This window comes from Pleurotus ostreatus (assembly GCF_014466165.1).
Source record: "Pleurotus ostreatus strain PC9 chromosome Unknown scaffold_1, whole genome shotgun sequence".
NCBI lineage: Eukaryota > Fungi > Basidiomycota > Agaricomycetes > Agaricales > Pleurotaceae > Pleurotus > Pleurotus ostreatus.
In genome coordinates this window covers 2,218,288-2,245,423 of record NW_023503156.1, presented here as the reverse complement: position 1 = coordinate 2,245,423, position 27,136 = coordinate 2,218,288, and the positions used below count along the sequence as shown (strand labels likewise).

The 27,136-nt window shown below is 51.5% G+C and overlaps 11 protein-coding genes across 11 annotated transcripts; 6 read left to right on the top strand and 5 right to left on the bottom strand.

The window, feature by feature from the left end:
• Window positions 1-154: 154 nt before the first annotated feature.
• PC9H_000780 (uncharacterized protein) lies at window positions 155-2,400 on the bottom strand (the record flags this gene model as incomplete). Its single annotated transcript, XM_036770434.1, has 17 exons — window positions 155-198; window positions 256-285; window positions 336-371; window positions 422-452; window positions 507-544; window positions 595-631; window positions 685-726; window positions 789-900; window positions 956-1,081; window positions 1,146-1,224; window positions 1,274-1,390; window positions 1,443-1,684; window positions 1,740-1,942; window positions 1,992-2,066; window positions 2,117-2,155; window positions 2,205-2,264; window positions 2,317-2,400. The coding sequence occupies 17 exons, from the start codon at window positions 2,398-2,400 to the stop codon at window positions 155-157; spliced, it is 1,395 nt and encodes a 464-aa protein (XP_036636279.1).
• A 175-nt stretch (window positions 2,401-2,575) lies between these two features.
• On the top strand, window positions 2,576-3,457 carry SEC66 (translocation protein S66; the record flags this gene model as incomplete). The annotated part of the gene is made up of 4 exons (XM_036770433.1): window positions 2,576-2,666; window positions 2,726-3,118; window positions 3,174-3,373; window positions 3,431-3,457. The coding sequence occupies 4 exons, from the start codon at window positions 2,576-2,578 to the stop codon at window positions 3,455-3,457; spliced, it is 711 nt and encodes a 236-aa protein (XP_036636278.1).
• A 161-nt stretch (window positions 3,458-3,618) lies between these two features.
• PC9H_000778 (uncharacterized protein) lies at window positions 3,619-7,928 on the bottom strand (the record flags this gene model as incomplete). Its single annotated transcript, XM_036770432.1, has 20 exons — window positions 3,619-3,737; window positions 3,790-3,919; window positions 3,982-4,098; window positions 4,153-4,611; window positions 4,666-4,828; window positions 4,880-4,989; window positions 5,041-5,217; window positions 5,271-5,353; window positions 5,405-5,654; window positions 5,704-5,786; window positions 5,836-6,232; window positions 6,288-6,502; window positions 6,551-6,659; window positions 6,713-6,825; window positions 6,880-6,982; window positions 7,035-7,143; window positions 7,199-7,385; window positions 7,444-7,613; window positions 7,668-7,809; window positions 7,868-7,928. 20 exons carry the CDS (start codon window positions 7,926-7,928, stop codon window positions 3,619-3,621), a joined length of 3,297 nt encoding a protein of 1,098 aa, XP_036636277.1.
• Window positions 7,929-8,777: 849 nt separating this feature from the next.
• PC9H_000777 (uncharacterized protein) lies at window positions 8,778-14,168 on the top strand (the record flags this gene model as incomplete). The annotated part of the gene is made up of 8 exons (XM_036770431.1): window positions 8,778-9,887; window positions 9,936-10,127; window positions 10,186-10,320; window positions 10,372-10,455; window positions 10,514-11,146; window positions 11,197-12,072; window positions 12,125-13,834; window positions 13,890-14,168. 8 exons carry the CDS (start codon window positions 8,778-8,780, stop codon window positions 14,166-14,168), a joined length of 5,019 nt encoding a protein of 1,672 aa, XP_036636276.1.
• Window positions 14,169-14,449: 281 nt separating this feature from the next.
• On the top strand, window positions 14,450-16,289 carry PC9H_000776 (uncharacterized protein; the record flags this gene model as incomplete). Its single annotated transcript, XM_036770430.1, has 8 exons — window positions 14,450-14,550; window positions 14,604-14,861; window positions 14,919-15,039; window positions 15,094-15,198; window positions 15,248-15,385; window positions 15,437-15,694; window positions 15,748-15,896; window positions 15,956-16,289. 8 exons carry the CDS (start codon window positions 14,450-14,452, stop codon window positions 16,287-16,289), a joined length of 1,464 nt encoding a protein of 487 aa, XP_036636275.1.
• Window positions 16,290-16,397: 108 nt separating this feature from the next.
• On the top strand, window positions 16,398-17,248 carry CHO1 (CDP-diacylglycerol-serine O-phosphatidyltransferase; the record flags this gene model as incomplete). Its single annotated transcript, XM_036770429.1, has 3 exons — window positions 16,398-16,519; window positions 16,581-16,806; window positions 16,862-17,248. The coding sequence occupies 3 exons, from the start codon at window positions 16,398-16,400 to the stop codon at window positions 17,246-17,248; spliced, it is 735 nt and encodes a 244-aa protein (XP_036636274.1).
• A 197-nt stretch (window positions 17,249-17,445) lies between these two features.
• Window positions 17,446-18,741, top strand: PC9H_000774 (uncharacterized protein; the record flags this gene model as incomplete). The annotated part of the gene is made up of 6 exons (XM_036770428.1): window positions 17,446-17,560; window positions 17,614-17,762; window positions 17,818-17,895; window positions 17,950-18,104; window positions 18,154-18,256; window positions 18,310-18,741. The coding sequence occupies 6 exons, from the start codon at window positions 17,446-17,448 to the stop codon at window positions 18,739-18,741; spliced, it is 1,032 nt and encodes a 343-aa protein (XP_036636273.1).
• Window positions 18,742-18,844: 103 nt separating this feature from the next.
• On the bottom strand, window positions 18,845-22,265 carry PC9H_000773 (uncharacterized protein; the record flags this gene model as incomplete). The annotated part of the gene is made up of 5 exons (XM_036770427.1): window positions 18,845-19,296; window positions 19,348-19,449; window positions 19,502-20,065; window positions 20,118-21,539; window positions 21,590-22,265. The coding sequence occupies 5 exons, from the start codon at window positions 22,263-22,265 to the stop codon at window positions 18,845-18,847; spliced, it is 3,216 nt and encodes a 1,071-aa protein (XP_036636272.1).
• A 234-nt stretch (window positions 22,266-22,499) lies between these two features.
• Window positions 22,500-23,501, bottom strand: PIS1 (CDP-diacylglycerol-inositol 3-phosphatidyltransferase; the record flags this gene model as incomplete). The annotated part of the gene is made up of 5 exons (XM_036770426.1): window positions 22,500-22,778; window positions 22,833-22,914; window positions 22,971-23,084; window positions 23,140-23,314; window positions 23,366-23,501. The coding sequence occupies 5 exons, from the start codon at window positions 23,499-23,501 to the stop codon at window positions 22,500-22,502; spliced, it is 786 nt and encodes a 261-aa protein (XP_036636271.1).
• Window positions 23,502-23,731: 230 nt separating this feature from the next.
• SSO2_2 (Plasma membrane t-SNARE, secretory vesicle fusion) lies at window positions 23,732-25,084 on the bottom strand (the record flags this gene model as incomplete). The annotated part of the gene is made up of 9 exons (XM_036770425.1): window positions 23,732-23,866; window positions 23,920-23,947; window positions 24,003-24,088; window positions 24,139-24,258; window positions 24,308-24,385; window positions 24,438-24,557; window positions 24,608-24,838; window positions 24,889-25,005; window positions 25,061-25,084. 9 exons carry the CDS (start codon window positions 25,082-25,084, stop codon window positions 23,732-23,734), a joined length of 939 nt encoding a protein of 312 aa, XP_036636270.1.
• Window positions 25,085-25,262: 178 nt separating this feature from the next.
• On the top strand, window positions 25,263-26,975 carry PC9H_000770 (uncharacterized protein; the record flags this gene model as incomplete). Its single annotated transcript, XM_036770424.1, has 1 exon — window positions 25,263-26,975. One exon carries the CDS (start codon window positions 25,263-25,265, stop codon window positions 26,973-26,975), a length of 1,713 nt encoding a protein of 570 aa, XP_036636269.1.
• Between the last annotated feature and the right edge of the window lie 161 nt (window positions 26,976-27,136).

Here is a 27,136-nt window from a genome sequence, read left to right as displayed (position 1 = left end):
TTATTGATTCAACTTAAAGGTCGTATGTAGTTTCTCCTTCGCAGGTTTGTATACATTTAAGCATGTAATATTACTTCCAGGACAGCCATCCCATATACCCCTATCATCTATTTTGCGAGTGAAGCTACGTATCGGACTACAGCAGATGTGACGATCATGAGCTTTTGATCAACTTCTCAAGAGCATCCATAGAGAGGGCTGCAATGAAGTCAGTCAGAACTACACTAAACATAGGACAGATAACGCGAATCATACATTTGGGACGCTCCAGGGGCAGGCCAAGGGCTGAGAGAAAGTTAGATTTCTGAGAAGTAAGGGTAGAGAGGATTCCGTACCTCTGGACCAGACCAACTGAGTAATTGCTCCCAATGCTAACCGTGTAATCAGCAACAAATCTGGGGATGAAGTGAAGTGTACCAACCACGCGAGACACCGAAGATCACAGTGTAATACTAGATTTTTATCCGATCGGTAAAGGGGGGTCGCGGGAGAAGCAATCTGCTTACCTTGTACTCAGTGAGACCATAATGATAAAGGACGCAGCCTAGAGCGGGTTTAAGAGGATGTTTAGCCATGACGTGTATTAAGCCTTACCAGAGGTGGCATCGACGTTGGGGTATGGGTTCTTAGTCTGAAGAAGGGGGCGGTGAGAAGGGATCGGGATGGAACAAAAGAGCCACATACCTTGCCGTGTTCCTTGAGGACATCAGGAGCCACTTCGTAAGTCTGAGGAGCAAAGATGTCAGCGTGTTGACATCAACGACGTAATTCGCGAGCGAGAAGCTTACCTTCTTGACAAGCTGAATTGTCGAGCTGGCCATCAATTCAGGTCGAGACTCGCAGAATTCTTGAAGGGCAATGAAACGCGGGTCTGCTTGACGAAGAACACCGTGGCCGTATCTGTATATGCGCCGATCCTCAAAGCGATTCGGTCATGATGTTCGAACAAGCTTACCCAGGAACAACCTGTCCGCTCTTGAGAGTCTTCCACAGGTATTCTTTGATTTGGTCGTGGGTGACGTTGTCGCCTAATTCCTTCTGCATGGCTTGTTGCCATCGGAGGACCTCCTGGTTTGCAAGACTAGTAGAAGTATTGGTATTAGTTGATTAGTTGAATGGCTTGCATTTGATAATCGTATAATTACCCGTGAAGAGGACCTGCTAGTGCATATAGCGCCGCGGAGTACGCAAGGTAAGGATCCGCCAACGTCGAGCCAACCAGATCTAAGCTATAGCATTAGCGTAGCCGTACATTGAGTAGCTGACAACATACGAGATGTATGTGCGGACGCGTTTCCTCCTTCGTGATCACCGTGGAGAGCAATGTACAGGCGGAGGTATTCGGTCAGGTTCTTGTTTCCTCCGAAGCCAAGGAGATTGGTGTAGTTGCCTGGGAAATCAAGTCAGAGTGCGCGTGGAGGCATGATGATCGGCAAACTAACCAACGAGATCCAAGTCCTTGTCAATAGCTGGGATCTCTTTGCCAGGGTGATACACATTGCGGTAAATGCGAGCAGCAAGAGCAGGAAGTCGAGCAAGGAGGTTGATGCAATCCTCGTATGTGTGGGTCCAGTACTCCGATTTCTTCATGCCTTTCTCATAGGCGGACTGAAAGCTGCTATCATGGTTCAATGCTGCCACGCCAATGCCAAGCTGGGTCATGGGGTGCAGAGTCTGGGGGAGCCTATACACATGCAACAGAAATTAGCAGACACGCGATCTGCATATTCCCAACTTACGAGTCAATGAGCTGTTCGATGAAGGCGGGAAGCTGTCCCTTGCTGGCGAGCTCTTGCGACAGTTGTCGACTTTGCTCAGCTGTAGGAACTTGGCCGGTCATGAGAAGCCAAAGCATGCTCTCAGCGGTCATTTCCTTTCCGCCAGGTGCTGGGGGCAACACCTTCTGGCAGTCGGGGATTGTAAGGCCATGGAAGCGGATGCCCTGCGTAGTCGCGTGAGTGATGTTACTGTAGGAACCAGTGCGAACGTACTTCATTGGGATCTAGGACAGATGCTTCCCATAGCATCGATTTAAGGCCCCTCATGCCACCAATGATGTTCTCAACCTACATATTCTTAGGTATACATGATCATGCTAACTTGGACACGGACAGACCTTGATGTCGCCGACGACGGCTTGAGCATGCTCAGTTTTCTGTCCGAAGATGTTAGAGCAAGCGCAATCAAGCCCATTGTACACGAACAAGCTTCTTGAGTTGCTCTTGTTTTGCAGGAATCACGTCCTGAAGGGTTTCCCGTAGAGTCTGAGGAGGAAGATTTAATAACATTATGAAGTTCTGTGGCTAGAATTCTTACTTTCGTGGACGCAAATCGCTGGGAAGAGTAGAGCAAGCTGCGAGAGCTGCGAGTCAAGGATCCAGAGAAACGCGAGAGCATCATGGTGGTAAATGACAAGGAGAGGACCGGAGAAAGAGACCAGTAGACGGGACGGAACTGCTTGACAGGGGCCGCTCGCTCGATCATTGAGCCGGTCACGTGTATGTCTGTTGCCACACACGAGCAAACACTGCACGAGGACAGCGCATCGCCAACGGTGCACTTGACTTCAACTCTCATGGCCTCGATACTCGTCCCCATCGCATATGTTATAATAGTCTTTGGTGGACTATACGTATTCAGCTACTTCTACAGAAATTACACGGCTTGTAAGTGTTTCTCAACCTTGGCTAGCTTTCGATCGCTCAATAGCAATCAAACACGTCAGCGAAATACGTCGAGCCTTATTTCCCGCCTCACCACGAACGCAATCTTTATGTTACACTCCTTGGGAAATCCGACCCACCAGTATCGGATGCCTTATTGAAATCAGCACTCGTACGACGCGCCATGGCAGATGTTCACCGTGTCATTCGGCTTCGAGAGGACAAACCCGCACTTCAAAATTTGTTGCAGAAGGGCTCAATTGGTGACGACCTATGGAACAGCCTGCTGGCAGCTGAGAAGGAACTGGAGGCCGAAATTATGGAAGTCGTGCAGGAAGCAAATGCATACGTCGAAGGATGGGGCCAGGTTATCTTTCCAACAGCCAACGAAATGATTGCCAACGAACGGATGCGTCAACTATTTGAGTCTACCAACGAGACACGGACGGCCAAAGGTTTGTCTACCTTTCTTGTCTGATGGCCTACACTCAAATTGGCTTATACTTGCAGAAATCAAATACGGTGTGAAGTCAAAGTCCGTCGCGACGTCAAGCGTGCCCTCTTCACCTGCGCTCACCAGTCCGTCTCCCTCCCTTCTTACACCAACAACACCTAAAACTCCAAACGGCCTCGCTCCTCCTTCAAAGGCTGAGAGTGTAGCTTCAAGCGACGGTGAAGCGCCTGATTCCCCCAACATGTCCCGAAAATCTGTGCGTGCAAACAATTGAACTTCATGGATCCAGTGTAGTTCAATCCCTCTGACCCAGGCCAAAAAGAATAAGAAACGGAAGTGATTGCATTGTTATCTCTACGTTACACATATTTTCCACTAGGCTCTGTCGCATGTACGCTGATACCTCTACGTCCTGGTTTACTTGTCGTTGCAATAGACAGTACAATGGTAATAATTGAGAAAAAACAATTGAGATGTAATGGTGTAAGACATGAAACATAATTATCCTCTGATCACGATAGCCTTCTCCGCACCTCCCGTCCGTGTTTTACCAGACTTATCGACATGATCGAGCCCAAGGACATCTTCTGGCGCGAATTGGTGTTCGTAAATGGTGTCGTCTAGACGAAGTCTTAATCGAACGTGATAGAACTAGGACAACGGATAGCTTACCGTCTTCTATATACGAAGGTTGTTTGAATGTCGATGCTTGTATCAAAGCAAAGCGGTATTTTGCTAGCTCCTTGTCTGAGACACCTATCCGAGCTTGGAGTCGCTTCTTGGTCTCCGAGAATTTCTCGCCCTGAAGTAAGAGTACAATGTTAACCCTGAGCCGTTACGCGACTCAGAAAGAAGACAACGAACCCGCTTGACTACGAATTTGAATGGTACACCGTGCGTCCGCACGAGCTCCTTAGAGAAGTGAAAGACACCTATGACTTTGTCCGAATCGTCAGCTTCGGCCTCCTCACGCGGTATTTCCTGGATAATCATTCAGGATGGTTGTTGCAGCCGCGAAGGAATCGCGCATCGTACCTCAGCGTATAGCTCCACTGGATCGGGAATGTTACCAATCATCTCTGACCCGGTGAACTCCCTTTGCATCTTGCCGTCTTTCGAAATCTCGAATATGCGAATCTTTCCTGTTCCGCCTGGCGACAGAGTGACTTGTTTGGCGAGGTGATCGCCTAGATCGTGTACCATACTCGTCTTCGGGAGTAGGAATGAATGTGTCCCCTCCTCCTTATTGTGGATCCCAGTCCACACTACCTTCAGACTGCGTTTCGTCTCGAGTTCGACTATGCTGACGTCAAGCTTCTCGTAGAGGATAACAGTGGTGGTAGGGTTCATGTAGTTCGGGGTCATGATCTCTTGGATACTCTGGTTCAGGCTTCTCTTGAGAACCGCCTTCGGGCTACCGTTCGTGGCATGGGTCGTAGTAAATCGTAGTTTAATCTGGTCGTGTCGTAGGTATTCTCCAGCTTTCTGAGACATCTGCGAACAAGAAGCTTAACATCCTGGAAGAAGACAGTAGTTGCAACGACATACTATGTCATAGTTCTGCTTCTTGCTGAGGACAAGGCTGAACTCAGGGTGGTCGTGATCGGGTTCGTCGAATTTAGGTCGGAAGATTATCATTACCCGGTTTTGTAGGAAGTCGTAGTACTGTACGGGATTCGAGTAGAGGCCTTGAGCTTCAAGGTCATGGATCCTAGAGTTCAGTCAGTATCGCAGTTGGGTGAATATGTGCACGAAGACCAACTCTTTCTCCGATATATCGACTTGGAAGCAAATGACGTCTCCGTCCTGAATCTCGCTCTGAGCGAACGACAGTTTGGGCTTCATAAGCTCGATCATTCCGGGTTTGATTTCCTAACCAATGGTTCAGACATCGAAAAGGAAATAGATCGTCAGGCAACGCACCTCGTAGAGTTTGATCGGCGTCCCTGGTGTCCAACGCATGCGCTCATTCACTACGGTCATCAAGTCGCCGACCTTGCTGTTCTTTGGCATGTAGACTTTGCCCACACCGAACAGACTCTGCTTCGATGTATCAAAGTGCTTGAGGAAGATCATAATGGATTGGGCTGGGGGGTCAGGCTGTACGTTAAACCATCAACAGCGTTCAAGCAGTAATGAATATGTGTACAAACCTTTGAAGGATCGGGGATGACATCAAGGTATAGCCGAAGGTCATTTTGTCTCGCCGCCATATTGTTGCGAATAACCTCAACCGCTGTGTACAATGAGTAACGAGTACTTTAAGTTCATGATCTAGCACACGCACTCAGAGTAGGTTCGTTCTCCGGGATGTGAGTATCGGGCCTGACAGTCTTATTCTGGCGGTTTACAAGGACCCAGAGGCGTATTTGATTCTCAGGATAATGGAAGTGTTGCGCCACACGACTCTTAAACATGCTGTACGTTTCTTGCTTCAAGACACGGAAGCTTGGAAGATCGGACGCCGGCCAGTTCTTTTCGTCGAATGTCGCCAAGTCGAAGCCTTCATGGCGAGTGAATGTTTCGTCCGTGATGACCTAAGGGAGTTAATTTTGCGACGACATGATAATATGCGTATATAACTACCTTCGCAGTGAGGAAGAGATGTTGCTCTTCCCGCTCACGCTTCTTCGCCTCTTGTTGTACGCGCTCCTCTTCTAGCCGGCGTTCTAGATCGGGGTGAATACACGCTGGTGGTCACTTGGGGATATGGCTTACTCAGATGGGTTGGGGTGTCCTCCTCGGTGAACGGTGCCAATACCTCGTCAATGGCGCATTCTCGGATGTACACCAACATATATGCGTTTGTAAACCTCTTCATGGCGCGCACCTGGTTCCGCTGCAAAGCAGCAGGAACGCCATTCAACGCTTCCCCACCATAATTCTCCTCCAACACCTCCCTATCAGTCACCGGCGTTACACGATCATCATCGAACTTCAACCACCTCGTGTCGCGGTCAGGCTTGATCAAAGCGAAGTAGTGACCACCGTGCAAATCACCTGAATGTACAAGCACACCGTGCAGTTTGTACACCCACGGCTGTGAACGATCGGCATTTGAGTCGAGGAACTCGCCCAAGTCGATTTCGAAAGGGAATTCGTGGCGATCATTGATCTGAGTTGGTATGAGGGTAAACTGATGCATCAACGCCACGAGAACAGGAATGTACCTTGACCATAGCATCGCGTTGAATATCGTACTCAAACCGCTTGAGCTGAAGGTGCAGGACAGGGGGGAATGATTCGAAGACGATGCCTTTCTTGGCATCTTGAAGACCAAATCCTTCTGCTTGGTATTTGTTCTCCCCTTCAAGTGTCTCGACTGCTACGTAGTCTTTGAATGATTCGTAAAGGTTCTTCATGCCCTTGACATTCAATTGGATGTCTAAAACGTCCTTCAGGTAGGCCATGATGCAGGATACGGTAGACATACCATTGAACTCCTCAATTCTCGAGGACTCGTATTCAACATTAACACATTTGATGAAGCTCTTCATCTTGCCTACAAAAAGCTTGGCAATGGCGCCTTCCGCTTTCGTGCCCTGAAAACCAGAGCGATGAGCGCGGTGCACCTAAGAGCTAAGAAAGGACAGACCTTCATTTTGGATTCCAGCTTGTCCTGAAGTACACGATTGAATTCCTGGACATCGTGTTGTAGGAAAGAATCGAGGGATTTCCACCCAAAGGATTTCGTGAGCTCAGTAGTACCTGTAGGTCAACCAATCAGCTTGTTGCTCTTTCTTAGGAACCTTCTAGGCCTACCAACGGGTTGGTCCGATGTCTGCAGGTGGTAAAATGCACGTTGTAGAGCCAATGGAACACTCTCAGTGGGAATGTCGTCCTCCGTTGGTATTTGGTACACAGCCTTTCGAAAGCTGTGGATGAGCAAGTGGGTACGCTAATGAGAAGTGACTCACGCGTCGAAAGTAGCGAGTGCAGTAGAGACTTTGAAGGAGAGAATTCATGTAACATGTTGCGCCCTGATTCTTCAGGCCTACGAAACCCGTTTCCTTCTTTGAGTCATAGCTAGGTCACGGGTGTTGGTTGATGTCAATACCTGAGGAAATGCTCGGCGACGTACTTGACGAAATTATGCCATAGTACCCCAGTAGGATCTTCTAGTACACGAACGAAAACAGTGACGTCGGCTGATTCTTCTTCGATGGTTGGACGATTGTGCCCTTCAGCGACATGGAAAAGTTTCCGCAGTTCACTAAAGCGAGTAAATCCCCAGTCGGATTCTTCGGCGATGAAACGGTGGTGAGCATCTACGTCGTAGTACGTTAGTCAGGTGTCTACAAACCCTCTGTCTGTGTCCCAACATACGGCTGACGGTGTATATCGCAGGGTCGTATATGTTTGAGATAACCAGGGCAAACTGAGCGCATGCATGCCAGCCCTCTGGGGCTTTCTTGGGTTCCGCATAGTCGAGATAGACAGAAACTGTATCATTTGGCGGAGCGTTCGAGTTGCCGAAAGGAAATAGCAGGATACGCCTAAATAACGCATTCAATAAGGAACGCCTGGACGCCGGGCAATTGGCTACGAACCATTTATGACCCCCACATTCGAATTCCGGGCTCGTTATCTTCTTCTCCAATTTCTTCCAGTTGGTTAGTCGCCAAGTGAACACCTGGAAGTCCTTGACTTCGTGTCCCAGATCCGGCATATGCTTCGCCGCGAATGCTTCATCTACGGCCAGGAATCCACCATCGATGGATAGGACATGAAATGGAGCATTTGTACTCACGATCTTGTACTGATACAATGTCGTCAATTTCCATTGAATGCTTCTCGTCCAGTGCATCCATTATATCAGTCTAAGTCATTATCTTGAGCGTCTAATGCAGTCATCAAGTCGTGGAGTAACGCACCATATCCAGGCTAGACTATTGTACGTGGACGACGAGGAGGGGGACCGCGCTGACCGACAGAATGCGAGTCTTGCGGCGGTGAGTCGGGTGATGAGTCGAGGTGATGAGCAAAACACTGACTGACTGACAAATGACAAACGGGCGTTGGGGGCTACAAGAATAATACGAACAAACAAGCCCAGCCTATAAATCCACTCAGCCGCGCAATTGATCTTCAACTTTGCAATCGATCCACAATGCACAGATCCTCCTCCTCGTACCTCGCCTGATTCTCTACAAAAACTCCCACCACACGATCCTTAAATTCTTCCGACAGGATGCTCTCGCAGCATCACCAGCCTTTCAGCTGTCCCACTGTCGTTAATGAGTCAAAATCGTGTAATAGCAACTCCTGGCTAGTCAGGCCGTCGACTTCGTTTTGTGGTTTGACGATTCCCTGACTGGCCGGGAATGCCTTTATATTTCGTCAGGTTGCCGCCAACGCTTCTTTTATGTAAATAAATCAACCCGTGTTGGTTCGCGACTTGTACGGCGACATTCCTAAATAGCATTGTTCTCGTTCGTAGTCGCGATGTACAAATATCATACAAGTTCAAATTTGCATAATTCGCTGAGTCGGCCCTGCCACATTTACTCCAGAACCCTCAAGTGGGTTGCTTCCCAAAACTGCCTCATGTCTGCACTGCAGCACATTTTTGACCTGGCGGTTTCGGTTCATTGTGCTTCGGAAATAAAAGGTGAAAGCGCCCGAGTGTTTCTGGCAGAAACCTTGCGGAAACCTTCTGAATGAAGAGTTTCTTTCAACGACATTCAGAAAGCCGTCCTGGCCCATCAAAACCATCATCCAAGTCAAGGCACAAACCATGGGCATCGGTTGACTCCGTCCAAGTTACACCTCCAATCGCAAGCGCTCCGCCAGAGAAGCAACGGAATAGCGAAGACAGACCTTATGCGCCAAGCCGTCCGACCGCACAGAACGGGATCGCGCCAGGAGTCCCGGCCAGCGCAATACATGGCCAGACTCATGTGAGGAGCCAGCCAACTCAGCCGCAGGACGTGCCAGTTCGTGCGACGCAGCCTGTGAACAGCTCACCTGATGACCGTGACGCAAGAGGCCGAAGATCTACTAAGCCGCCAACTCCGTTGTCCTCATCCGAACATGTATCTGGCATCGACGAACCTAAAACCGCCCGTCCTTCTCGGCAACGCGGCGGTCAAGAACCAGGTCCTCCTGCTACAGCTCCCGCGCCTGAGATTTGGATCCCCCCTTCCACCACGACACAACCAACCAATCACGTTCCATCGCGGCCCTCGCAAGACAGAGAGAGGATGCTGCCACATCGCGAAGAAGGCAGACGAGATCGAGAACATGGTGAGCGGGAGAGGGACCGTGCGAGGGAGAGAGAGAAGGAGAGGAAACGCGAGAAGGAGAACAAGAGGGATGAGGAGTATAGGGCGAGGGACGTGAACGGCGCGGAGAAGGATTACACAAGGAGTCGAGATGCAGAGCGGCACAGAGAGAGGGAACGGAGAAGGGAGTATCCTAGCAGTGGGACGAAGGACAGGGACAGGGACAGAACGCGAGACCGTGCTGGGGAGAGCGGAAGGGGTAGGGAAGGCGATCGGACAAGGGAGAGGTACGAATATGAACGGGCGGAGAGGGAACGTATGAGGGCGGAGGAAGAGCGGTACGCCAGGACGCGCGAGCAGGCGGAGAGGGACAAAATGAAGGAAGCGTCTCGGACGGCGGAACCTCCTCAGAGCAGAAGCCGATCTAAGAGTCGTCACCCAACCAGGGAATTCTTGGAAGAAGGCGATAGCTCTGATAGTTCAAGACGCAAACCCCAAGTCTCATACCGATATCGTGGGAGGGGATTCGAGGATGTCCTTCCCTCCGTGAGCCTACATTCATGGCAACCCTACGTCGCTGACTGACATGTGCAGAGCCGTAAAGTGCGTGAACCTCCGTCTCTTATCCCGGCGGCAGTGGGCAGCACTTCCGCCTCAAAGCACGCGCTTTCAAATTCAATGAAGGTCCATCTACCAGCTGACCCCAGGTCTCGGGGTGGTAGGTTGGATGCAGGTGCTGATAATGTTCCTCCCTCTGGCAGCGAGAACGAGCGAGAACGCACTAGGGTGCGTGTGTCCTTGTCTTCACCTGCGGTTGTTCTGAGGTATTACTATCTGATGCTAGAAATCAAGCCGTCCTCATGACACAGCCGCAAACCATGACACACGACCCGGGCATGGCGAGCACAGGAGTAACACTGGATGGCACAGCGACGAACAGAGGGAAAGGAGCCACCGTCCTGATGATCGTTACAGAGAGGTACCATATGCTTCCATCTGCACACCAACTCATTCTGACTTGTGTAACAAGCCACGCCCCACGGAGTCTTCCTCTCATAGACCGCCCGAGATACCTGGCGACAGAACACGGAAGGGGAGCAACGCATCGCAGACCGTCAGTAGTCATATCTTGATAGTACTTGATACTGGATACTCACACTCTCCAATGCCAGGCGCGATATTCTCCTCAGACCGTTAGCAAAGCTGATGGGAGTCCAGGCACCCACGGGGATGTACTCAAGCCAGAGCACTCTTCTAGCAGGTCCAATTATCCGCCTCAAACAACTACCAAAGCGCCTTCTCGGACGCCGTCCATGGTCAAGATAAGCGAATATGCTGCGGGGACAATACCAGTTGGTCGTGTTCCTTCTCACACTAGCGATCCATCTCGCTCTCATCCACCGTCTCCCGCCAACAACCCCGCTTCTTCTGGGCCATTGCCTGTTTCCCATACAGAATCATCGAAACCAGAGGCGGCCAAAGGAAGTCACAGCCCTTCTTATCAGATATGGCATCCACCGACGCCCATTACTCAACACTCCACACCACAAGGAGGCCTTCAGCCTCTGAACGGAGCTAGTGAAGGACAGAAGCCGCCTTCAGCAACCCGTCTGGCCCCATCTCCAGCGGTCGTCCCAAACATTGCTAATGAGTCCCCCAATAACGGCCAGTACGGGCAGTTTCTTCATCCTTCGAGTGCCGCCATGCGACCTCGTACCATCTCGACAGATTCAACCAGGAATAAGCCCAAGGATGTCCCCCCACCTACCACTACCAGATCTCCAAAGGATCTCCCCGTCCAGCCTGTAAGTCGACATCTTCCCTTGGGTATCGCTATACTTACTTCTCTGTACAGAAGGAATCCCCCACCTCTGCGGCAAAGCCTTCCCCGGCAGAGATAGGGAATAGCGGAGATTCTCCTCAACAACCTCTGCCAATTCTGCTACGAGTTCAAATGAAGCCCGATTCCTCGCCTGAGACCATCGTCCAATCCTCATCAGTCGATAAGAAAGGTAGCTCAACGGAAAGTGTTCATATTGGCGCTGCTGTGCCACACACGTCCACATCGAAGGATTCACGAAATACTCATGCAGCCCCACCCCAATCATCGTCACATACGGCGCCGAACGCATATCCCAGCAGTCGCCCCAGCGGAACTCGCACAGTTACCTTCGCCCAACCTCATGAGCCGACTTCCTCGCAAAGGCACAAGGACACTCCGACGTATCCTATGTCTACGCAACACAGTGCAGGTAAGGACGCCCAGATCAGCGAATTCGGGGAGCGTCAAGCACCTGTGTACGACAACAGGACGTATACTCAGCCACCACCAGCCGAAGCCAGGCCCCCTCCACTCTCGCATTCGCAACAAGCTGCGTCTACTACAGCTCGCCACAGAACAAGCATGCATCCGGTAGCGGCCACACAACACCTGCCTACTGCACCGTCGCTCACTCTTCCGCCCGCCGACTCTGGGTATGACTCAACGTCTCGCAGCCGCCATCGTCATGAGCATCGTCCGCCCCCGTCTACGCAGAACCGATACACCACTACCACGACCCCCCGAAATCCAGCACCTCCGGTGGTTGCTCCACACGTGGCCCCACCAACGGCTCCTCCCGCTGCCACTGAACATCGTAACTTGCTGTCGGACCCGACTACGCCTTATGGTGCATCAAGGCCAGCGGATCGTAGTACTTCTCGTGATGACTTCCCTCATCCCACAACAGAGGCATGTTTCTCGTTTTGACTACGATGGCGATACTAACTTTGAGTGTGAGAAGGCACCGCCACGGGACAGTCGTTCAGCACAACCAGCGGATCCTCGTCAAGGTCAAACTACGCCAGTTGCTCGAATACAAAACCAACGTTTGGCTGAGCTGTTATCTTCTCCTGTGCCCGCCTCGACGGATAAGATTATCAATGCGCCTCACGGGTATGTTCAACCCACATTGGCTCCGGAAACGAGGCAAGAAGCCACTCGAGCAGCAGGCATGCCTCCCCCACGAGCACCTTATCCCCAGGAATTCAGGTCGGGCCGGGAGGATCATACTTCACATACAGTTTCAGCGCAAAGTGATCATCTGCGACGGCGCACTAGTGCACAACGGCTCCCCTCTGCCAACTCCGCTCCCGCGTTCCCTGTACCAATCGTTGGAGGGAGTGCTCCCCAGCAACCTACTCCGGGTGACTCTGCACATCCCACTTCACAATCGCATAGGAATCCCCCTGCCTATCCATCGAAATTCCAATCGCAATGGTCAAACTCGAGTGCGATGGCTACTGATGGCTCTCAGAACACGGTAACGAAATCTCGTGCTTCACCTCCTCAGCGGGACCCCTCAAATCCCCAGGGGAATCATGACCCTCGAGTAGCACCCTCCCAGAAACCTGTTCCTCCCGCATCTTCGACAACAGCGTATCCACAAGTATCTTCGGCCGCTCGTTACGCTAATACGAAGCCTCGGGATGCGTACGTTGAGAATACGGTTGGATCGCAACAGCCGCGTTACGCAGAAGGTTCTAATAGTACGCAGAAGGTGAACATCGTCGCAGCGTCTCACGCAGGGGAGATCATCAATCCCGCTTTGCAGCAATATGCAACCAACCCGAGCACTGCACCTTCTGGATCTGTTGCAAACCAGCCATCCCGATCCCACCGTGCTGTGGAGCAACCCGGCTATCCAACTGCCTACACGAGCAACAACGGTGCAGCACATCATCGTTCCCGTTCCTCGGTGGTCTATAACAACGTTCCACCCACGTTGGTTCGTCCTCAGCATCACCATTCCTCCTCTATGCCCGTATCTGTACATCCTGATGACCATGCAACCATGCCACCAATGACCCGTGCTTACAATTCTTATCTACATCCAACTACACAACCAACCTCAACATCCCAGGTGTCTGCATCGCAGAGTACTCAGCATGCGACGGCCCAACAGACAGCAATTCCATCTGGGGTGAACCATGGCTCGCATGCAAATGGCAATGTGGCCACCAACGGCACTGCCAGGCCTTTAGCTCGGAAGCCCTCAGAAGAATCTGTGCTTCAAACGCCTTCCTCTCTCGCTCAATCTGTTCCAGTATCTCGGTCCAATTCACAAGCGTCCCAGCAGGAGCGAACAAGGAAGACTAGTCTACTTGGAATGTTTAGGCGAGGTCCGAAAGCTTCCCAGCAGCAAGCCAACGAACCTGCGAACGCAACTGTCCCCCCAGAAGCATTACCACCCACTGATCGCGAACGATCCAGGGTGCCCCCAACTCAGCCTATCCAGCCTCCTCCACCCAAGCCTTCTGCATATGACCGTCCCAACCACACCGTCCCTCCGCCTAATGTCCCTAAGGTCAGAATAACCCCGCAACCAGGGCATTCAAGCAAACCACATGGACATGCACCGCCTCCTAAATTATTCAATCCATTTTCATATTTGACGTCGAAACGCTACCGGACAGTGTCGGCAGCTTCACTGGAAGCTGTTGACGGTACTGCCGTAAGTCGTAGTCTACTTGACTTGGTTTTATTTCACCTTTGCTAATTCTTACTAGACTAACACCGCCGTCGCTTCTCCCACCGTATCTATGCATAGTCAAGCCCCTCCCCCTCCACCGCAAAGGGATGTATACGTTGCCACGCAGATGTGGGCTCAATCAGACTACAGGGGACGTCCAGGCGTCGTTTTCGACGTTGCCGAAGAATCTCGCATTGACTCCGCGCCGAAGAAACCGCTTACTCGCCGCGGAACGGGGCGCAGGCCATCGCGAGAAGAGAGGGCCCAAGAGAGAGCCCAAGAATATTCTACCCAGACTGCTCAAGCCGAGTCCTAATTCCTATACCCCCTTGAATGGTGTATCCATACTATTCGCTCTTAGTTTCACCTTACTTTCGTTATTGCTGTCCTGTAGCATGTAGTCGCTATGCTCATCTATGGTGCTATTTGTTGTATTTATATATCTTTCGCTAGTCGGTTGCAGTAGAATACTCGTGTTGGGTAATATACAACTATGTGGTTTTAGTCACGACTTTCACTATCTCCCCCTAGTGTGACTATAACACGCTATGTCACGCGTGACTTTACGCGTTTCATCCACTTCTCTCAAGTATCACGATGCTGAAAGCGAGGACAGTCCGCAAACCCACTAATGTCGAAGAGAAATCTTCTTTCGATGAGCATACATTCGGACTCGAATACCCGCACAGACTCAACTTGTCAGAATCTCACTTGCTTCGCCATGACCACACGTCCTGATTCGCCGCGCTAGCTATGACAGACCTCCGGCGTTCGACGTGACTTTGGAAGAATTCGAAACGGCAGCTCTAGACAGACTTCGTGTGCTAGCAGAAATTGAGTCGTCTGCTGTTCGTGGCAGAAGTTGGGAGGAGACGAAGAGTGTGACAGGGGAGCACTGCAACAAGTACCTACCACTTCATTCATCGACCGCGAAATATATCGACCGCGACGCGGAACGGAGGAAAGATATACTTGGTCACTTTGTCTTGAGGCTTGCATTCTCCCGATCGTGAGTGCATTCACGCTGATACGAGGCACTGGTCTCATGAGCTATTCGCAACGACAGGGACGAACTCAGGCAGCGGTTCCTTAAGGCTGAGTTGACGCTGTTCAAAGTGAGATATGATGATTCGGACATGGGAGAGCGGGAGGCCTTCTCGGAGTCTCGCAATTTCAATTGGGTCAAGGTAAATAGCACTCTTGGCAATCCGTGGTCATTGAGCTCTCTGACGTGACCATAGGTGGACGACGAAGAGAAGAAGGCTATTAGATCCCAGCTATTCTCAGTTTACTCAGGGCCAAAGGCGACAAGGGAGGCACTATTCAAGCAGGAAACCTACCTCAAGGTGCGGTTGTTGCACGAGCTAACTCGAGCAGGTATTGACGACTATGTAGGTCAGATGGACGCGAGTGCCCGACTTAGTGTCTCACAGGAAGGTTTTCCTGAAAGGAGGGTGGGCCTATGTTCCCTCCCGCGAGCAGTCAAGTATCATCTTTCAAGAATTTGAGTCTCATCTTGAGCAAGCACTGCTTGTAAGTCCTTCAGCACCGTGAGACTGCTTAAATTGACACGGGTACATTCAGCTAACGGCTAAATCCCTACCGCGTCTCGACGAAGATACTCGTCTAGACCCCATATTAACGAATCTCTCTAAAGGGTTCCTCGCCGGCGTCGCGTCAGGATGGAACGATGATCAAACCGATAAAGACCATATCACAGCAGACATGATTGATAGTCTTTCAAAGCACTTCCCTCTGTGCATGCAACACTTACACTTCAAACTCACGAAGGATCGTCACCTTCCCCACTTTGGTCGTCTGCAGTATGGCTTGTTCCTGAAGGTGTGTATTGGTCAAGGCCTCAGGAACGCGGGTTTGATGATACCGTTGGGTAGGTTCTGGGTTTACCCATAGATGAAGCTATCGCCTTTTGGCGAAGATCCTTCAGTAAAATAACCGATGACGAATTCAACAAGAAGTACAAGTACAACATTCGTCATTCGTACGGGTTGGAAGGGAGAAAGGCCAATTACTCGGCGCTCAGGTGCGATTACTCCATAAGAAACGCGAGGTTTTATTGCCTTGCTCACGGATCCATTATAGCTGTTCGCAAATATTGATTCCCTCGAATAAAGATTCGAACTGGGTGTGTCCTTACAAGCACTTTGCTCACGAGAACTTGTCGACCGCGCTGGCTGCTCGGTACCAGCTCGCTGGGACGGACCTCTCCGAAGTGATGGCTACAGTCAAGGCCGGACATCCACATGTTGCGTGCACACGAGTGTTTGAGATCACGCATGCTGCGCAGGGCATCAAGAAGGGGGAAGGCATAGGAGGTGGCGAGAGTGTCACGCATCCAAACCAGTACGCAGCAGTGAGCATCGAACTTGAGAAGGCCTCAAGCGGGACCAAGACCGAAGCGATGGTGGTGGACTGAGATAATAACAATTATGTAATGCTTGGAGTAATATATGTGCCCACGTGCCACCATATCATCGGAGTCGCTCCCTGGTCCCCTCTTCTGGCTCTCTCCTCCACGACGTTCATGACACTCAATCAACGAAAATCGACGCAAAAGAGTAACGACAATTCACAAATGCCACCAAAGGCCAAAGATCATACTCTCCAGCAGTACGCGGACACAGATGGTCACTTTTCTTTGGTTAGGTTCGTAGAAATAGTGTCGTGCGCAGCTGAACGCAATGCTCATCGTGGCAGTGGCTTGTAGGAACTTCCGGCTAGCGGATTTGGTCACTATCATGAATGGTGTCTGCGGGTCGTTGTCAATATTCTCCTCGGCACACTACCTCCTCAGCAACGACCCAGACTACCTCTGGACAGCTTTGAGCTTGCCTCTTGCTGGACTTATGTTCGACTTTTTGGATGGCAAAGTGGCTAGATGGAGAAAGTCTACTAGTTTGCTGGGTCAAGAACTCGACAGCTTGGCTGATCTGGTGTGTTCTCTTTCATTCATTCAAGCTTTTAGTTGCCAACGTCTCAACTCCTTAGATATCCTTTGGTGTCGCTCCGGCGTTACTCGCTTTTGTGGTTGGTTTGAGGACGTACCTCGACACAGTTTGCCTGACCGGCTTTATCTGCTGTGGCCTCGCACGTCTTGCTCGCTTCAACGCGACCGTCGCACTTGTCCCCAAGAACGAAGCGGGCAAAGCAAGTTATTTCGAGGGGTTGCCTATTCCCACGTCTCTTGGGCTTGTCGCGGTTCTATCGTACTGGGTAAAGAACGACTGGATTGAGGGGAAGCAAGGCATTCCATGGGGTACAATTACTTTGTGGGGCGACGCGGGTGGACGTGGCGAACTTCATCTGGTCAGTATCGTCTTTGGGCTTTGGGCAGCAGCGATGGTTAGTAAGACGCTCCGGGTGCCCAAGTTGTGAAATTTTCATATATACGTAGAGGTACCATAATTACACGATTGTGAGTGATTGTTCGCTAAACTACAAAGTACTGCAAGGGTCGTGTGTCGTATGCGGCACATCCTCTGATCCTTATTCCGGAGTGACAAACAGATGTCAATATCGGGCATTACCGAATTAGGCGACGCGTTTCTTTTGTCGCGTCTCTTTTCAACGCGATGGTCAGCTCCGGCGACGTCCAGCGACTGTTCCTCCAGGCAGTCTTGTCTCGCGGCGTTCTCTCAGTCAAACTTGCACAAGCGATATGGGCCAAGTGCGTCGACGCAGTGAAAGGTATATCTCACCGCGATGCTGGCCAGATCTGCCCTAATCCAGACGCGTCGCAGCTGCCGACGACTCTTTGGCCATTGCACATTCTAACCAGCGCGCTGCATGGGACGAATTCGTGGCAAGGGTTAATACATCGATAGACAATCTGGATCTGGAGTTCAGGCATCTGCACGATGAACATACTGGTCGAGAGATGTATGCTCTGGTACGCCCCTGTTTGGGAGGTCTTGGTCATTTTGTATTGACGGATTCCTTCCAAGGTCAATAGAAAGGGTGACGAAATCGCACAGATGGCTTCACACTACAGCCCCGCGGAAATTGCGTTCTTCAGAGCTCTTGTAGTCATGATTTCGCGTGTTCTCGTGGTCTTCGTTATTGATCTCAATGTTTAGGTTGAACAAATCATGTTGGCGCCAAACGAATCGTATTGTGTGTCTTCGTTAGCCGCATTACGTGAAGTACATGTTCTCCAAACTAGTATGAGCAAGTCCCAGGCCGAAGTCGTCTTGGGTAGCTTCGTCGCCAACGGGTGGTTGTATAAGAGCAAGTACGTGTAAATCTAATACTTCGTCACTCATCTACTCATCGGCCCTCAGACAAGGTCGCTATAGTCTTTCGACGCGCTCTTTGTTGGAGCTGCTGCCTTATCTCAAGACCACTTATCCTGACGAAGTAAATGAATGCACAATTTGCATGGAGGTGCGTAGAAGAATCTTTGGGCTTGCAAGTTTCTAAAAACTCTAATCATAAAGATCATCACGCGTGGTGCCGCGTGCCATACTGCCAATTGCAAGACCCGCATGCACTTCCACTGCTTCACGACCTACCGTAAACGCCACAACGTTTGTGCTTCTTGCGGGAGGGAGTGGCCTCAGCAGGCTGCGGAGCTACTGCCAGTCGGTGAAGGGGCTGCGAAGAGCATAGACGACGCTCGGCGTCGCACACGCCAAAAGGAGGCCGACAGCGACGACGAAGAGGAAGAAGAATTCGATGCAGAATCACAACCTACACAGAGCCAGGCGACTCAAGCGACTCAGTCTCAACCCACTCGAAGTCAGCGATCTCGAAACAAGGGCAAAAAGAAGCAAGTAGAGGAAGATGTGAGTATGGACGAGGAGGGGGAGCCTGAGGTGAAGGAGGAAGCCCCCAAACGCTCCCAAGCCAGACGACGGTCTAGGCGTTAGTATCGTTACTGAAACAGAATATGTAGTTCGTCGTTCAACCTTGCTGTATATATGTATTACCTATGATAAGTTCGATATAGTATATACTTTATACACATTGCATCTATTGATGTTCATTGCTCCGTGTTTCTAATGTCTGTACTCGTGATGCTGCCGCAGGACCAGAAACCCTGCCGTCGCCGACGTTGGTATCTTGGTTGATGAAGCCGAACCGCCCTTTCCCCCATACGTGTACGCGTTTTCGGTCTTTGCGCCCCTCCCCGAACTCATCGTTCCATTTGCGGAGATCAGTGAGTGTGCCGAGGGATTCTGAGGACGACGGGGTAATCTCCTTCAATGCCTTCTCGAAATTGCGAAGATGTAGCACGCGTGGTGGTGTTGAAGGAGCTTCGGATGGCACTTTCACGTCAGATGCAGTACTTGCAAGCCCCTCAACAATTGTTTCAGGAGGGGTAGCCTCCGGAGCCTTGGTTTCAGGAGGGGTTACCTTCGACGGGGCCCAAGGGACATCGACACCCTCCTTGACTGCGTCCAACGCGGCAGAAACGCAAAGATCTACAACACGATGTGAGTCTTGACCCAAAGGAGACGATGTTATATACATACGTTTGAGATCAGAACCAGAAAAGCTCTCGGTCTTTTTCGCGAGGTCGTTGGGACTGACATCCTCTGCCAAGCTTTCGTCTCGTAGAAGAATTTTGAGGATTTCTACAGAACGACCATGAACCTCAATAACAAAGAATAAACTAGACAATCCTACCTTCGCGTTCCTTCTCGCCAGGAAGATCGACGAGAAGTCGACGAGGCAGTCGCCTAAGGATGGCATCGTCAAGGTCAAAGGGTCTATTAGTTGCACCGATGACAATAACACTGTTTTCCTTCGATGTCTTGAGGCCGTCCATTTCTTGCATGAATTCTGTGATCACGCCCCGATGGGCAAAGGCACCGCCACTTTCGCGGGCTGACATGCGAGCGCCGAACAATGCGTCGATTTCATCAAGGAAGACCACGCAGGGAGACAACTTCCTCGCAAGCGAGAAAACGCCTTTGACAAGCTTTTCGCCTTCGCCGACGTACATGTCCATCACATCAGAGGGCGATATGACCATCATGCGACAGCCAGCTTCCTTTGCGAGAGCACGAACGACGAGTGTTTTACCTGTGCCAGGAGGGCCGAACAGAAGGCACCCAGTCATAGCGTGGTCTTTGAGGATACCTTGCTGGAATGCAGCGGGGTAGAGTAGTGGGAGGGAAACGATAGTTCTTACGGAGTCGATCGTGTGTGGAGGTAGGTGGACTTGACTGAATGATGTCGGCATTGTAGCTACATGAAAGATTAGGAAACACCATGTGAAGTGACCAAAGCGAATACTTACTCGAATCAACGATAGACGACAGCAACCGTTGTTCATGAGATTCTAGCTCGGGATCAGCCTTCACGCGCTCGACAACCTCATCTACCACAGGCTCCGGCTCGGTATTGTCCTCATCCTTATCTTCATCCTCCCGATGTGTCCTTGTACCAGACGTCAGTTCCTTCGACCATGTCTTGCGTAGTTTCCGACCTGAATGATGGCTTAACCAAGCTCCACGAACAACATCCCAAGAGATAGGCGTTGGCTCCAACGTTGGTTTATCACCAATATGACTAGGACCCATCGCACTGCCGACTGCACGGTCAGCAATGCTCCTAACGTTCGACCATGGTTCTATCCTCTGGCCCCAGTCTGCCCAAATTTGCGGCTGTTGTTGCTCATCTGGAGCGCTGGTACCAGCCGAAGTGTCCTCTTCTTCACCAGCAAAGGTCACTTCCTTGTCCAGAATGCCGCCCACTCCCCCAACAGCCATCCTCATCGTCAGCTCGTTGATCTCACGTCTACGAGCCATTCGAGAGTTGCGTTCGTCCGAGGGTGACCGCTTACTAGGAAATACAATAGATGTGCGGAAGAAGGCGTCGCTCTCATCGCTCTCGTCCGCATTCTCCGTGGACGCGCCTCGTAGGAACGGTGGGAGGAATGGTAGATTCCGAGGGCCACCAATGACCACTACATCAGGTTTTGAACTGCCTTCAGACTCGTTGGAGCCAGAGGCAAGTTTCGGGATCTCGAATTGTAGGCTAGCTTCGCCTTGTTCCCATCTGCGCATACGGTCACGAAGCCTCCGTTCCCGAGCTTTTTCGGCAGCAGGGTCTTCTGTCCAGTCGACTTTGGTGGGCCGGGGCCGGGGTACCGAAGGATCGGACTGGGGTGAGCGATTCATAAGTAGATTAACAAAGCCAGCAGCGCCTTGTGGTGAAAGTGAAGATGGAGGGGTTAAGGAGGGTGAAATCCCAAAGACAATGACCATAGGGTTGGATACTGGCGACGAGGGGCGCGATATAGGGCCGCGGCGCCGTTGTCGAACGGCAGAAAGGAGAGGGGGATACCATGTTGACGAGGTAGCTGCCAACGTCTGAAAATCACGGACATATATCAGCCGTGGTCGATGCGAAGAAGTCGAAGAGCTGGGTTGTGGGTCGTCAGTATTTTGTTTTGGGGGTGTGTTGACCAGAGCATCAAAGAATACTTTGGCTTTGCTGGGTGTAGATGTGCGTCGAGAGGGAGGGGAAATGACCGTCCGACCACCAGGTGAAGCGGAAGTCATCAATGTAAGAGTCATTTGTTGCGGAGGGAACATCTGAGCGGGCATGTCCTGATCATCGTCCTCGTCGTTGTGATTCGAACGCGAAGTCGGTGTACTGCTTGAAGAAGATGAAGCGAAATGCAGCGGATTTTGTGGTAACTGAATGGCAGAACCAGCTAATTGGAATTGGTTGATTAGAGCGCACAACCAAGACAGCCCGACGTACCTTTACCAAAATGTCCCCATTCTCCGGCTGCGAGTTGAACCGCATCTAACTCGATGACCTCCGCACCTGTCCGACGTCCTAACTCGCGCACCGTCGCATCTATGATGTACTCTCCACCTTCAATTGGGCAGCATAAAGCTAATGTAGGTTCAATGGCCGCGGAGCCAGTCGCATACGTCGCCTTGTGTTGCGTCTGCGGATGTAAAGCGATGTGTAGGTTGTGCAAGGCGTCGTCGAGGATGTCGTCGGGTGGTAAGGCTGATAAATCCGAGGTAGCCCTTTCTGGAGGCTCGGATTCTGGTGCCCAAAGAATATCCAAGTCCTCTGGTAGCTGGAGAGTTTCGGCATCTTTTGAGACCGTAAGTGTCAGTCTCGTACGGCGCACCCTAGGTTTCTCGGAATCCTCGCTCGGGGCCCCCTCATTTTCGGGGGCATCTGGAGATGGCGTCGGCGTCGGCGTCGGCGTTGAGTCTGGAATGGGTTCTACAGGCTCATTGCTCGGTGGGGGTGTTGCTGAAGACGAAAGCCGTATGCCGGGTGTTCCAGTAGACGAAGGAACAGTCACGTCCTTTCTCGATGGCCGAGCAAGCCTGGTCGTCGAGCGACGCGCCGAGTTGAGTGCTGTCGATTGGAACAGCGAGCGCGACCTTCGAAAGAGGGCCTGAGAGGAGCGCATACAACCTTGAAAAGTTGCGAATTGCGAAGTTGCGGGTCTATGAAATAATGCACCTGAGCACGTGCGAATAACGCGTGGCAACGACTTCAAGGCGCCCATTATGTACTTCGAATTTCCGAGATTCAATTATCACTCTTTGGTAGAGCGTGAAGCAAATATACAGCCTATCTAACAGACAGCTTGTCGTGTAGCGTAATGTAGAAGTATACGTAGATGGCGTCTCCGTGGTCGCGGTCATCGTTTGCGAGCCAGAGCTTCTTCGCGCGCCTTCGCCCTCTCCGCCAAGTCCACACCAACGAGAATCTTGGAAGCCTTCCACAGCTGAACTGTGTTCAAGAGGAAATTCTTGATGAAGAATACGGGGAAGCTGATGGCGGCTAATGCTTGCGGCCAGGTCAGACTTGCTAATATTGGTGGAAGGAAATCGAGGTCGAGCGGGGTTTTGATCCATTTCATGAGATATAGCGCGACGAAGAACAGCTCGTTACCGGCGCATACGAGGAACAATGTCGTCTGGAGGGGCAAATGTCACTACGGTCAATATTTTCACCGAAAGATAAGACTCACAGAATCATTGTAATACCACCGCAAGATACGACTTACGTCGCTCTGCACAGTCTTGTGGCTTCGAGAACCTGTTATCAAGGAACTGGCCAATCATCAGATCCTCGGTCACACGAACGCAATCAGGCCGGGAACAAGTACCTGTACATGTGCATGTAGTGGCTGCTAAAGTCCAGTGCAATCAAAAACTGGAATAGAACCGTCCATTTTGGATACGCCGAGGTGAGATAGCAGAGCAGACACGACGTGGTACATCTGTTCCAAGGGTGAACGTCGAAGGCTTTGCGGCTAGGAAGCTAAACGGCCGCACCGATCAGTCACCATATCCAACACTGCCCCGAACTTCGATGTCTGGCCCAGTGCTCTCGCCGCCTGTCCATCCACCGCATCCAGGAGACACGACACGACGTAGGCTAGTGTGCAATACTTTGGATGATAGCTCATATAATGCATAGATAGCGCCGCAAGCAGAACGCGCGTGTATCCTACAAAAGGAGCGTTCGTGAACGTTCAGGCTCATCAATTGTGTAACTGACCGATGATATTTGGTACAAAAAGAAATACGTTTTCAGAGTATGTCTGCGCGGTGGCGAGGTCGAGTGCCACATTGGCGTCGACCACCTCGATGGATGCTCGACGTCGCGAGTGCGTGGGCTTTGGTTCAGAGGACATGGTGAGTGGATGGGAATGGGAAAGGAGAACCACGGCGTGGGTAGAGTCCGGAGCGCGCAGAATAAATGGGATTCGAGTTTTGCTCGTCGGAGCGGTTTATGTTTGGTGCAAAAACGCCGTAAGGCGGCGCGCGTGACGAAGTGCGCTTACGCGCTTACGAGAGGGATATCACGTCATTATGCATTACACTACTGCGAAGAAATATGCTATGTACATAGAATTCGAATCTCTCATTGCGGGTTTCTGTTATTATTGTTGTTATTGTCGAGCCCGAATTTGAGCCCAAGTGCCAGGCCCAGCACCACAATAACGAAGAGGAAAATGAAGAAACATATCCATCGTTTCCGTCTTGCACTTCGCGCATGCTGGTTCCGAATCGTGAGCTGCGCAAAGATCCTGAGCGGGTACGTAAACTTACCTTGACAGCAATTGCAACCTGTTCATCCCTGTAGGCAATTCAGGTCAGAAAACAGCCAGCTGCGAGCAGGCATAGGAGTTTACCCAGCCTTGGCATCTGCTTCGACTTTGCCCGCAGTTGTCTCAATGTCAACGATAGTGGCATCTTGTTGCTCGACCAGAACAGCCATCTGAATTGAACGTCATTAGAGGCACATACACCAGACCGAGATTCACCCACGTCATTAAACAGCTGCGCAAGTTCAGCCAATGTCTGTTCCATGTGGAGAATTTCTTGATGTCGTTCCTGCACCTCACGATACGCTACTCGGGAATCCCCATAGCGAGTAGACGATGTGAGCTATCACCGCCTTTAGTCAATCAGCAATGCGTATACACCGAATGCCTACCGCGTTGGCAAAAATTTGGTCGCCTTGCCCGGATGAATTGTTCACCACGGCGGCAACCTCTTCTTGCGTGGCATTTGGCTTGACTGGGATGGTTACAGTCACGGTCAACGAGAATATTTCCAGCATGGACATTAGACATGCCTATTTTGAATTGCCGTTCGACCCGCTCACGAGCCTTCGCTCGGGATTGTTGTTCAACCTGCTGATACCGTTGCAATGCCTCCAGGAAGTTCTTCCGTATCAAGCCGGTCTACAGGATACAAGTGAGAATGGCTACAGGTGAGACGAACGTGGACCCACCCTATTACGCCGAATCTGAGCGTCTCGCCCAGTCAATGGCTTGCTCTCCAGTCCCTTTATGCGGTCTTTAATGGTATTGGCAAGTGCCCGGGTTTCCGTAGTGAGGTCCTCCAATTCCGCCGCGTCCTTAGGAGAGACATCTCCCACAGCGTCCATCGACCGAGTGTGCAGTCCCGCGATTCGATTGACATTGGTTTGCAAGCGGTCAATACTGTCTTGGATGTCCACAATCTATTGCGGAATTAAGCACCGCAGCATAAATCGACGCCTCGCATCCTGACCTCGTTCAGAAACCCCGTCGTGTCGTCGTTAGTCGTACCATTCGTGTATTGCCCGTTCTGATATCCGCTGAGTTCATGAGGAGGTTCGCTGGCGCCGTCGTGCTGCCTCCGCTGAGCCTAGAATCCGAAGCAGTTTAGTGGTAAAGGCAAAACAGATACCAGATAGACTAACCCTTGCAGCGGCTAGTCTATCCATGCTACTGGTCACGGTCAAAGGTTGGTGGTGACCACAGTCCGCTGCGGCTTCAGATATCCACGTGGGATCGGATTTCTCGCGTCACATGCCATCCATCTATTTCCGGATTCTTCTAACGGGATAACGCTTGATCTCTCGCGACCCCGCCAACCTGTCTGCGTTTAGCGCACTGGCTAATATGCCTGACACGGTGCTGGCTTCAGCGCCCTCACGTCCGGCTACACCTTTCACAAGCCCAACCCCGCGTTCCCACAGCATGCAACCCCTCGACGACCACCTACTCACACCCCGCAAGGAGATATCGGACAAACGCCGAAGAACAGATGGGAACCAGTCCCCCCCTCTGTCCAGGCCTACGAGCCGTGCCGACTCTGCCCACGACACCTTCTTTTCACAGCCAGCTGACTTCACCCCACTAGGACACATCGTAGGCATCCGCATCAAGAGTGGGGGCTCCATCCCGGGGTACCCTGCTGACGAATGGGCTCGCGACTGCACCCAAATGCTTGGGCTCATCGCGGAAGGTGCGCGTGCCACCTCCCAAAGAATAACTGACCCGGACAGCGATCTCGACACCATGCAACACATCTTCAATGTATATGACGGCCTCCGCACCTGCGCTGAGGCGCTCTCGTTCTTAGTGCCCGAAGAGACACTGGAGTATATAGGCCCGCTCCCCCCTCTCGACAAAGGCGCGCGCGCGCGACGTGCAGACACACACTCCAGTTCCGCCGAAACCACCACAGGGGAAATCAAGGATCTGATTAAGGGGTTGGAATCGTCACTATCCCTCCGTATCGCTAACATAGAACGACAAGTCCGAGGACAAAACAACCCCCAGCCTCGCCACCCTCCCCAAATATCCACCAGCCCAAACGCAGTAGCCCCCTCCCAATCCCTCCACAGCACAGCATCATACGCCACGGCCACGGCTAATGGTGCACAGAAGACCCCCCCCGCCCCCAGTGCAACTAAACCCTCTACCCGACCCCACACCAACGTAAAATTCATCGTCCGATTCCAAGGTCGACTCCCGCCAGACACTGCCCGGAAAACCCCTCTCCTGATGTCCACCGCGCTCAACTACGCGTTCGGAAACTCGATTACTGCGCGCGAGGCAAATCTCACCATCCTGGGTGCAGAATGGAATCGTACTGGCAACATCAACCTCGTATTCCCCGCCAACACGCGCCCTAGCGTTGTCCACAGCCACCTTGGCATCATTCGACCCATTGTTGACCACGGCGTCAAAGATGTCTGCATATCCCACGATACAAAGTGGTCCAAGCTTGTCTGCTCTCGCGTGCCAGCCCACGACCCAGAAGGACAACCCTGGGAACCAGTCGCGCTGGGGGTTATGCTTCGCCGCAACCCCATTCTCAAGAATACTCAGTTCACGCAAGAGCCCCGCTTCGTTACAAACCCGATCGAAGGTCTGCCCACCCAATCGCCTATTGTCTTCGCCTTCGAAGACCCTGACGGTACTCGTGCTCGTGCGATCATGAAGACTCCCATCTATATGGGCGGCGTCCTCTGCCCGACTCGACTATGGAAGGAAAAACCAAAGTTCCTTCAATGCGACCGTTGTCAAGGTCTTGGCCATCCAACAAGAACATGCACCAAGCCTTTTGTTTGCGCCAAATGTGCCCAACGTCACAAAACCACTGACCACCATTTGAACTGCAGCTCTATTTTAGGTGGTGGCAGTACAAGCTGTCGCTGCTCTCTTCGCTGTGCTAATTGCGACGGTGAACACTGGGCTACAGATCAGAGCTGTCCTGAGAAGCGCAAATTCTCCACGGCCCCAAAACTTCAGCCATCTCCAGATGTTCCGCCACCGACTGCTTCTAACCGACCTGCCCAACCAACCCCCATGAACATGGACCTATGAATCTACGCCCGCTACATGTCCTCCAGCTTAACATCGCTCGCTCTTCCATTCGCGCTCACATATTGCTTAACAAATTGACTAACTTTGACATTCTCATGTTTCAGGAACCATGGTACGGCCAAATTGGTCTTGACAAGTCAGACTGTTCCCCAGATGGGGCC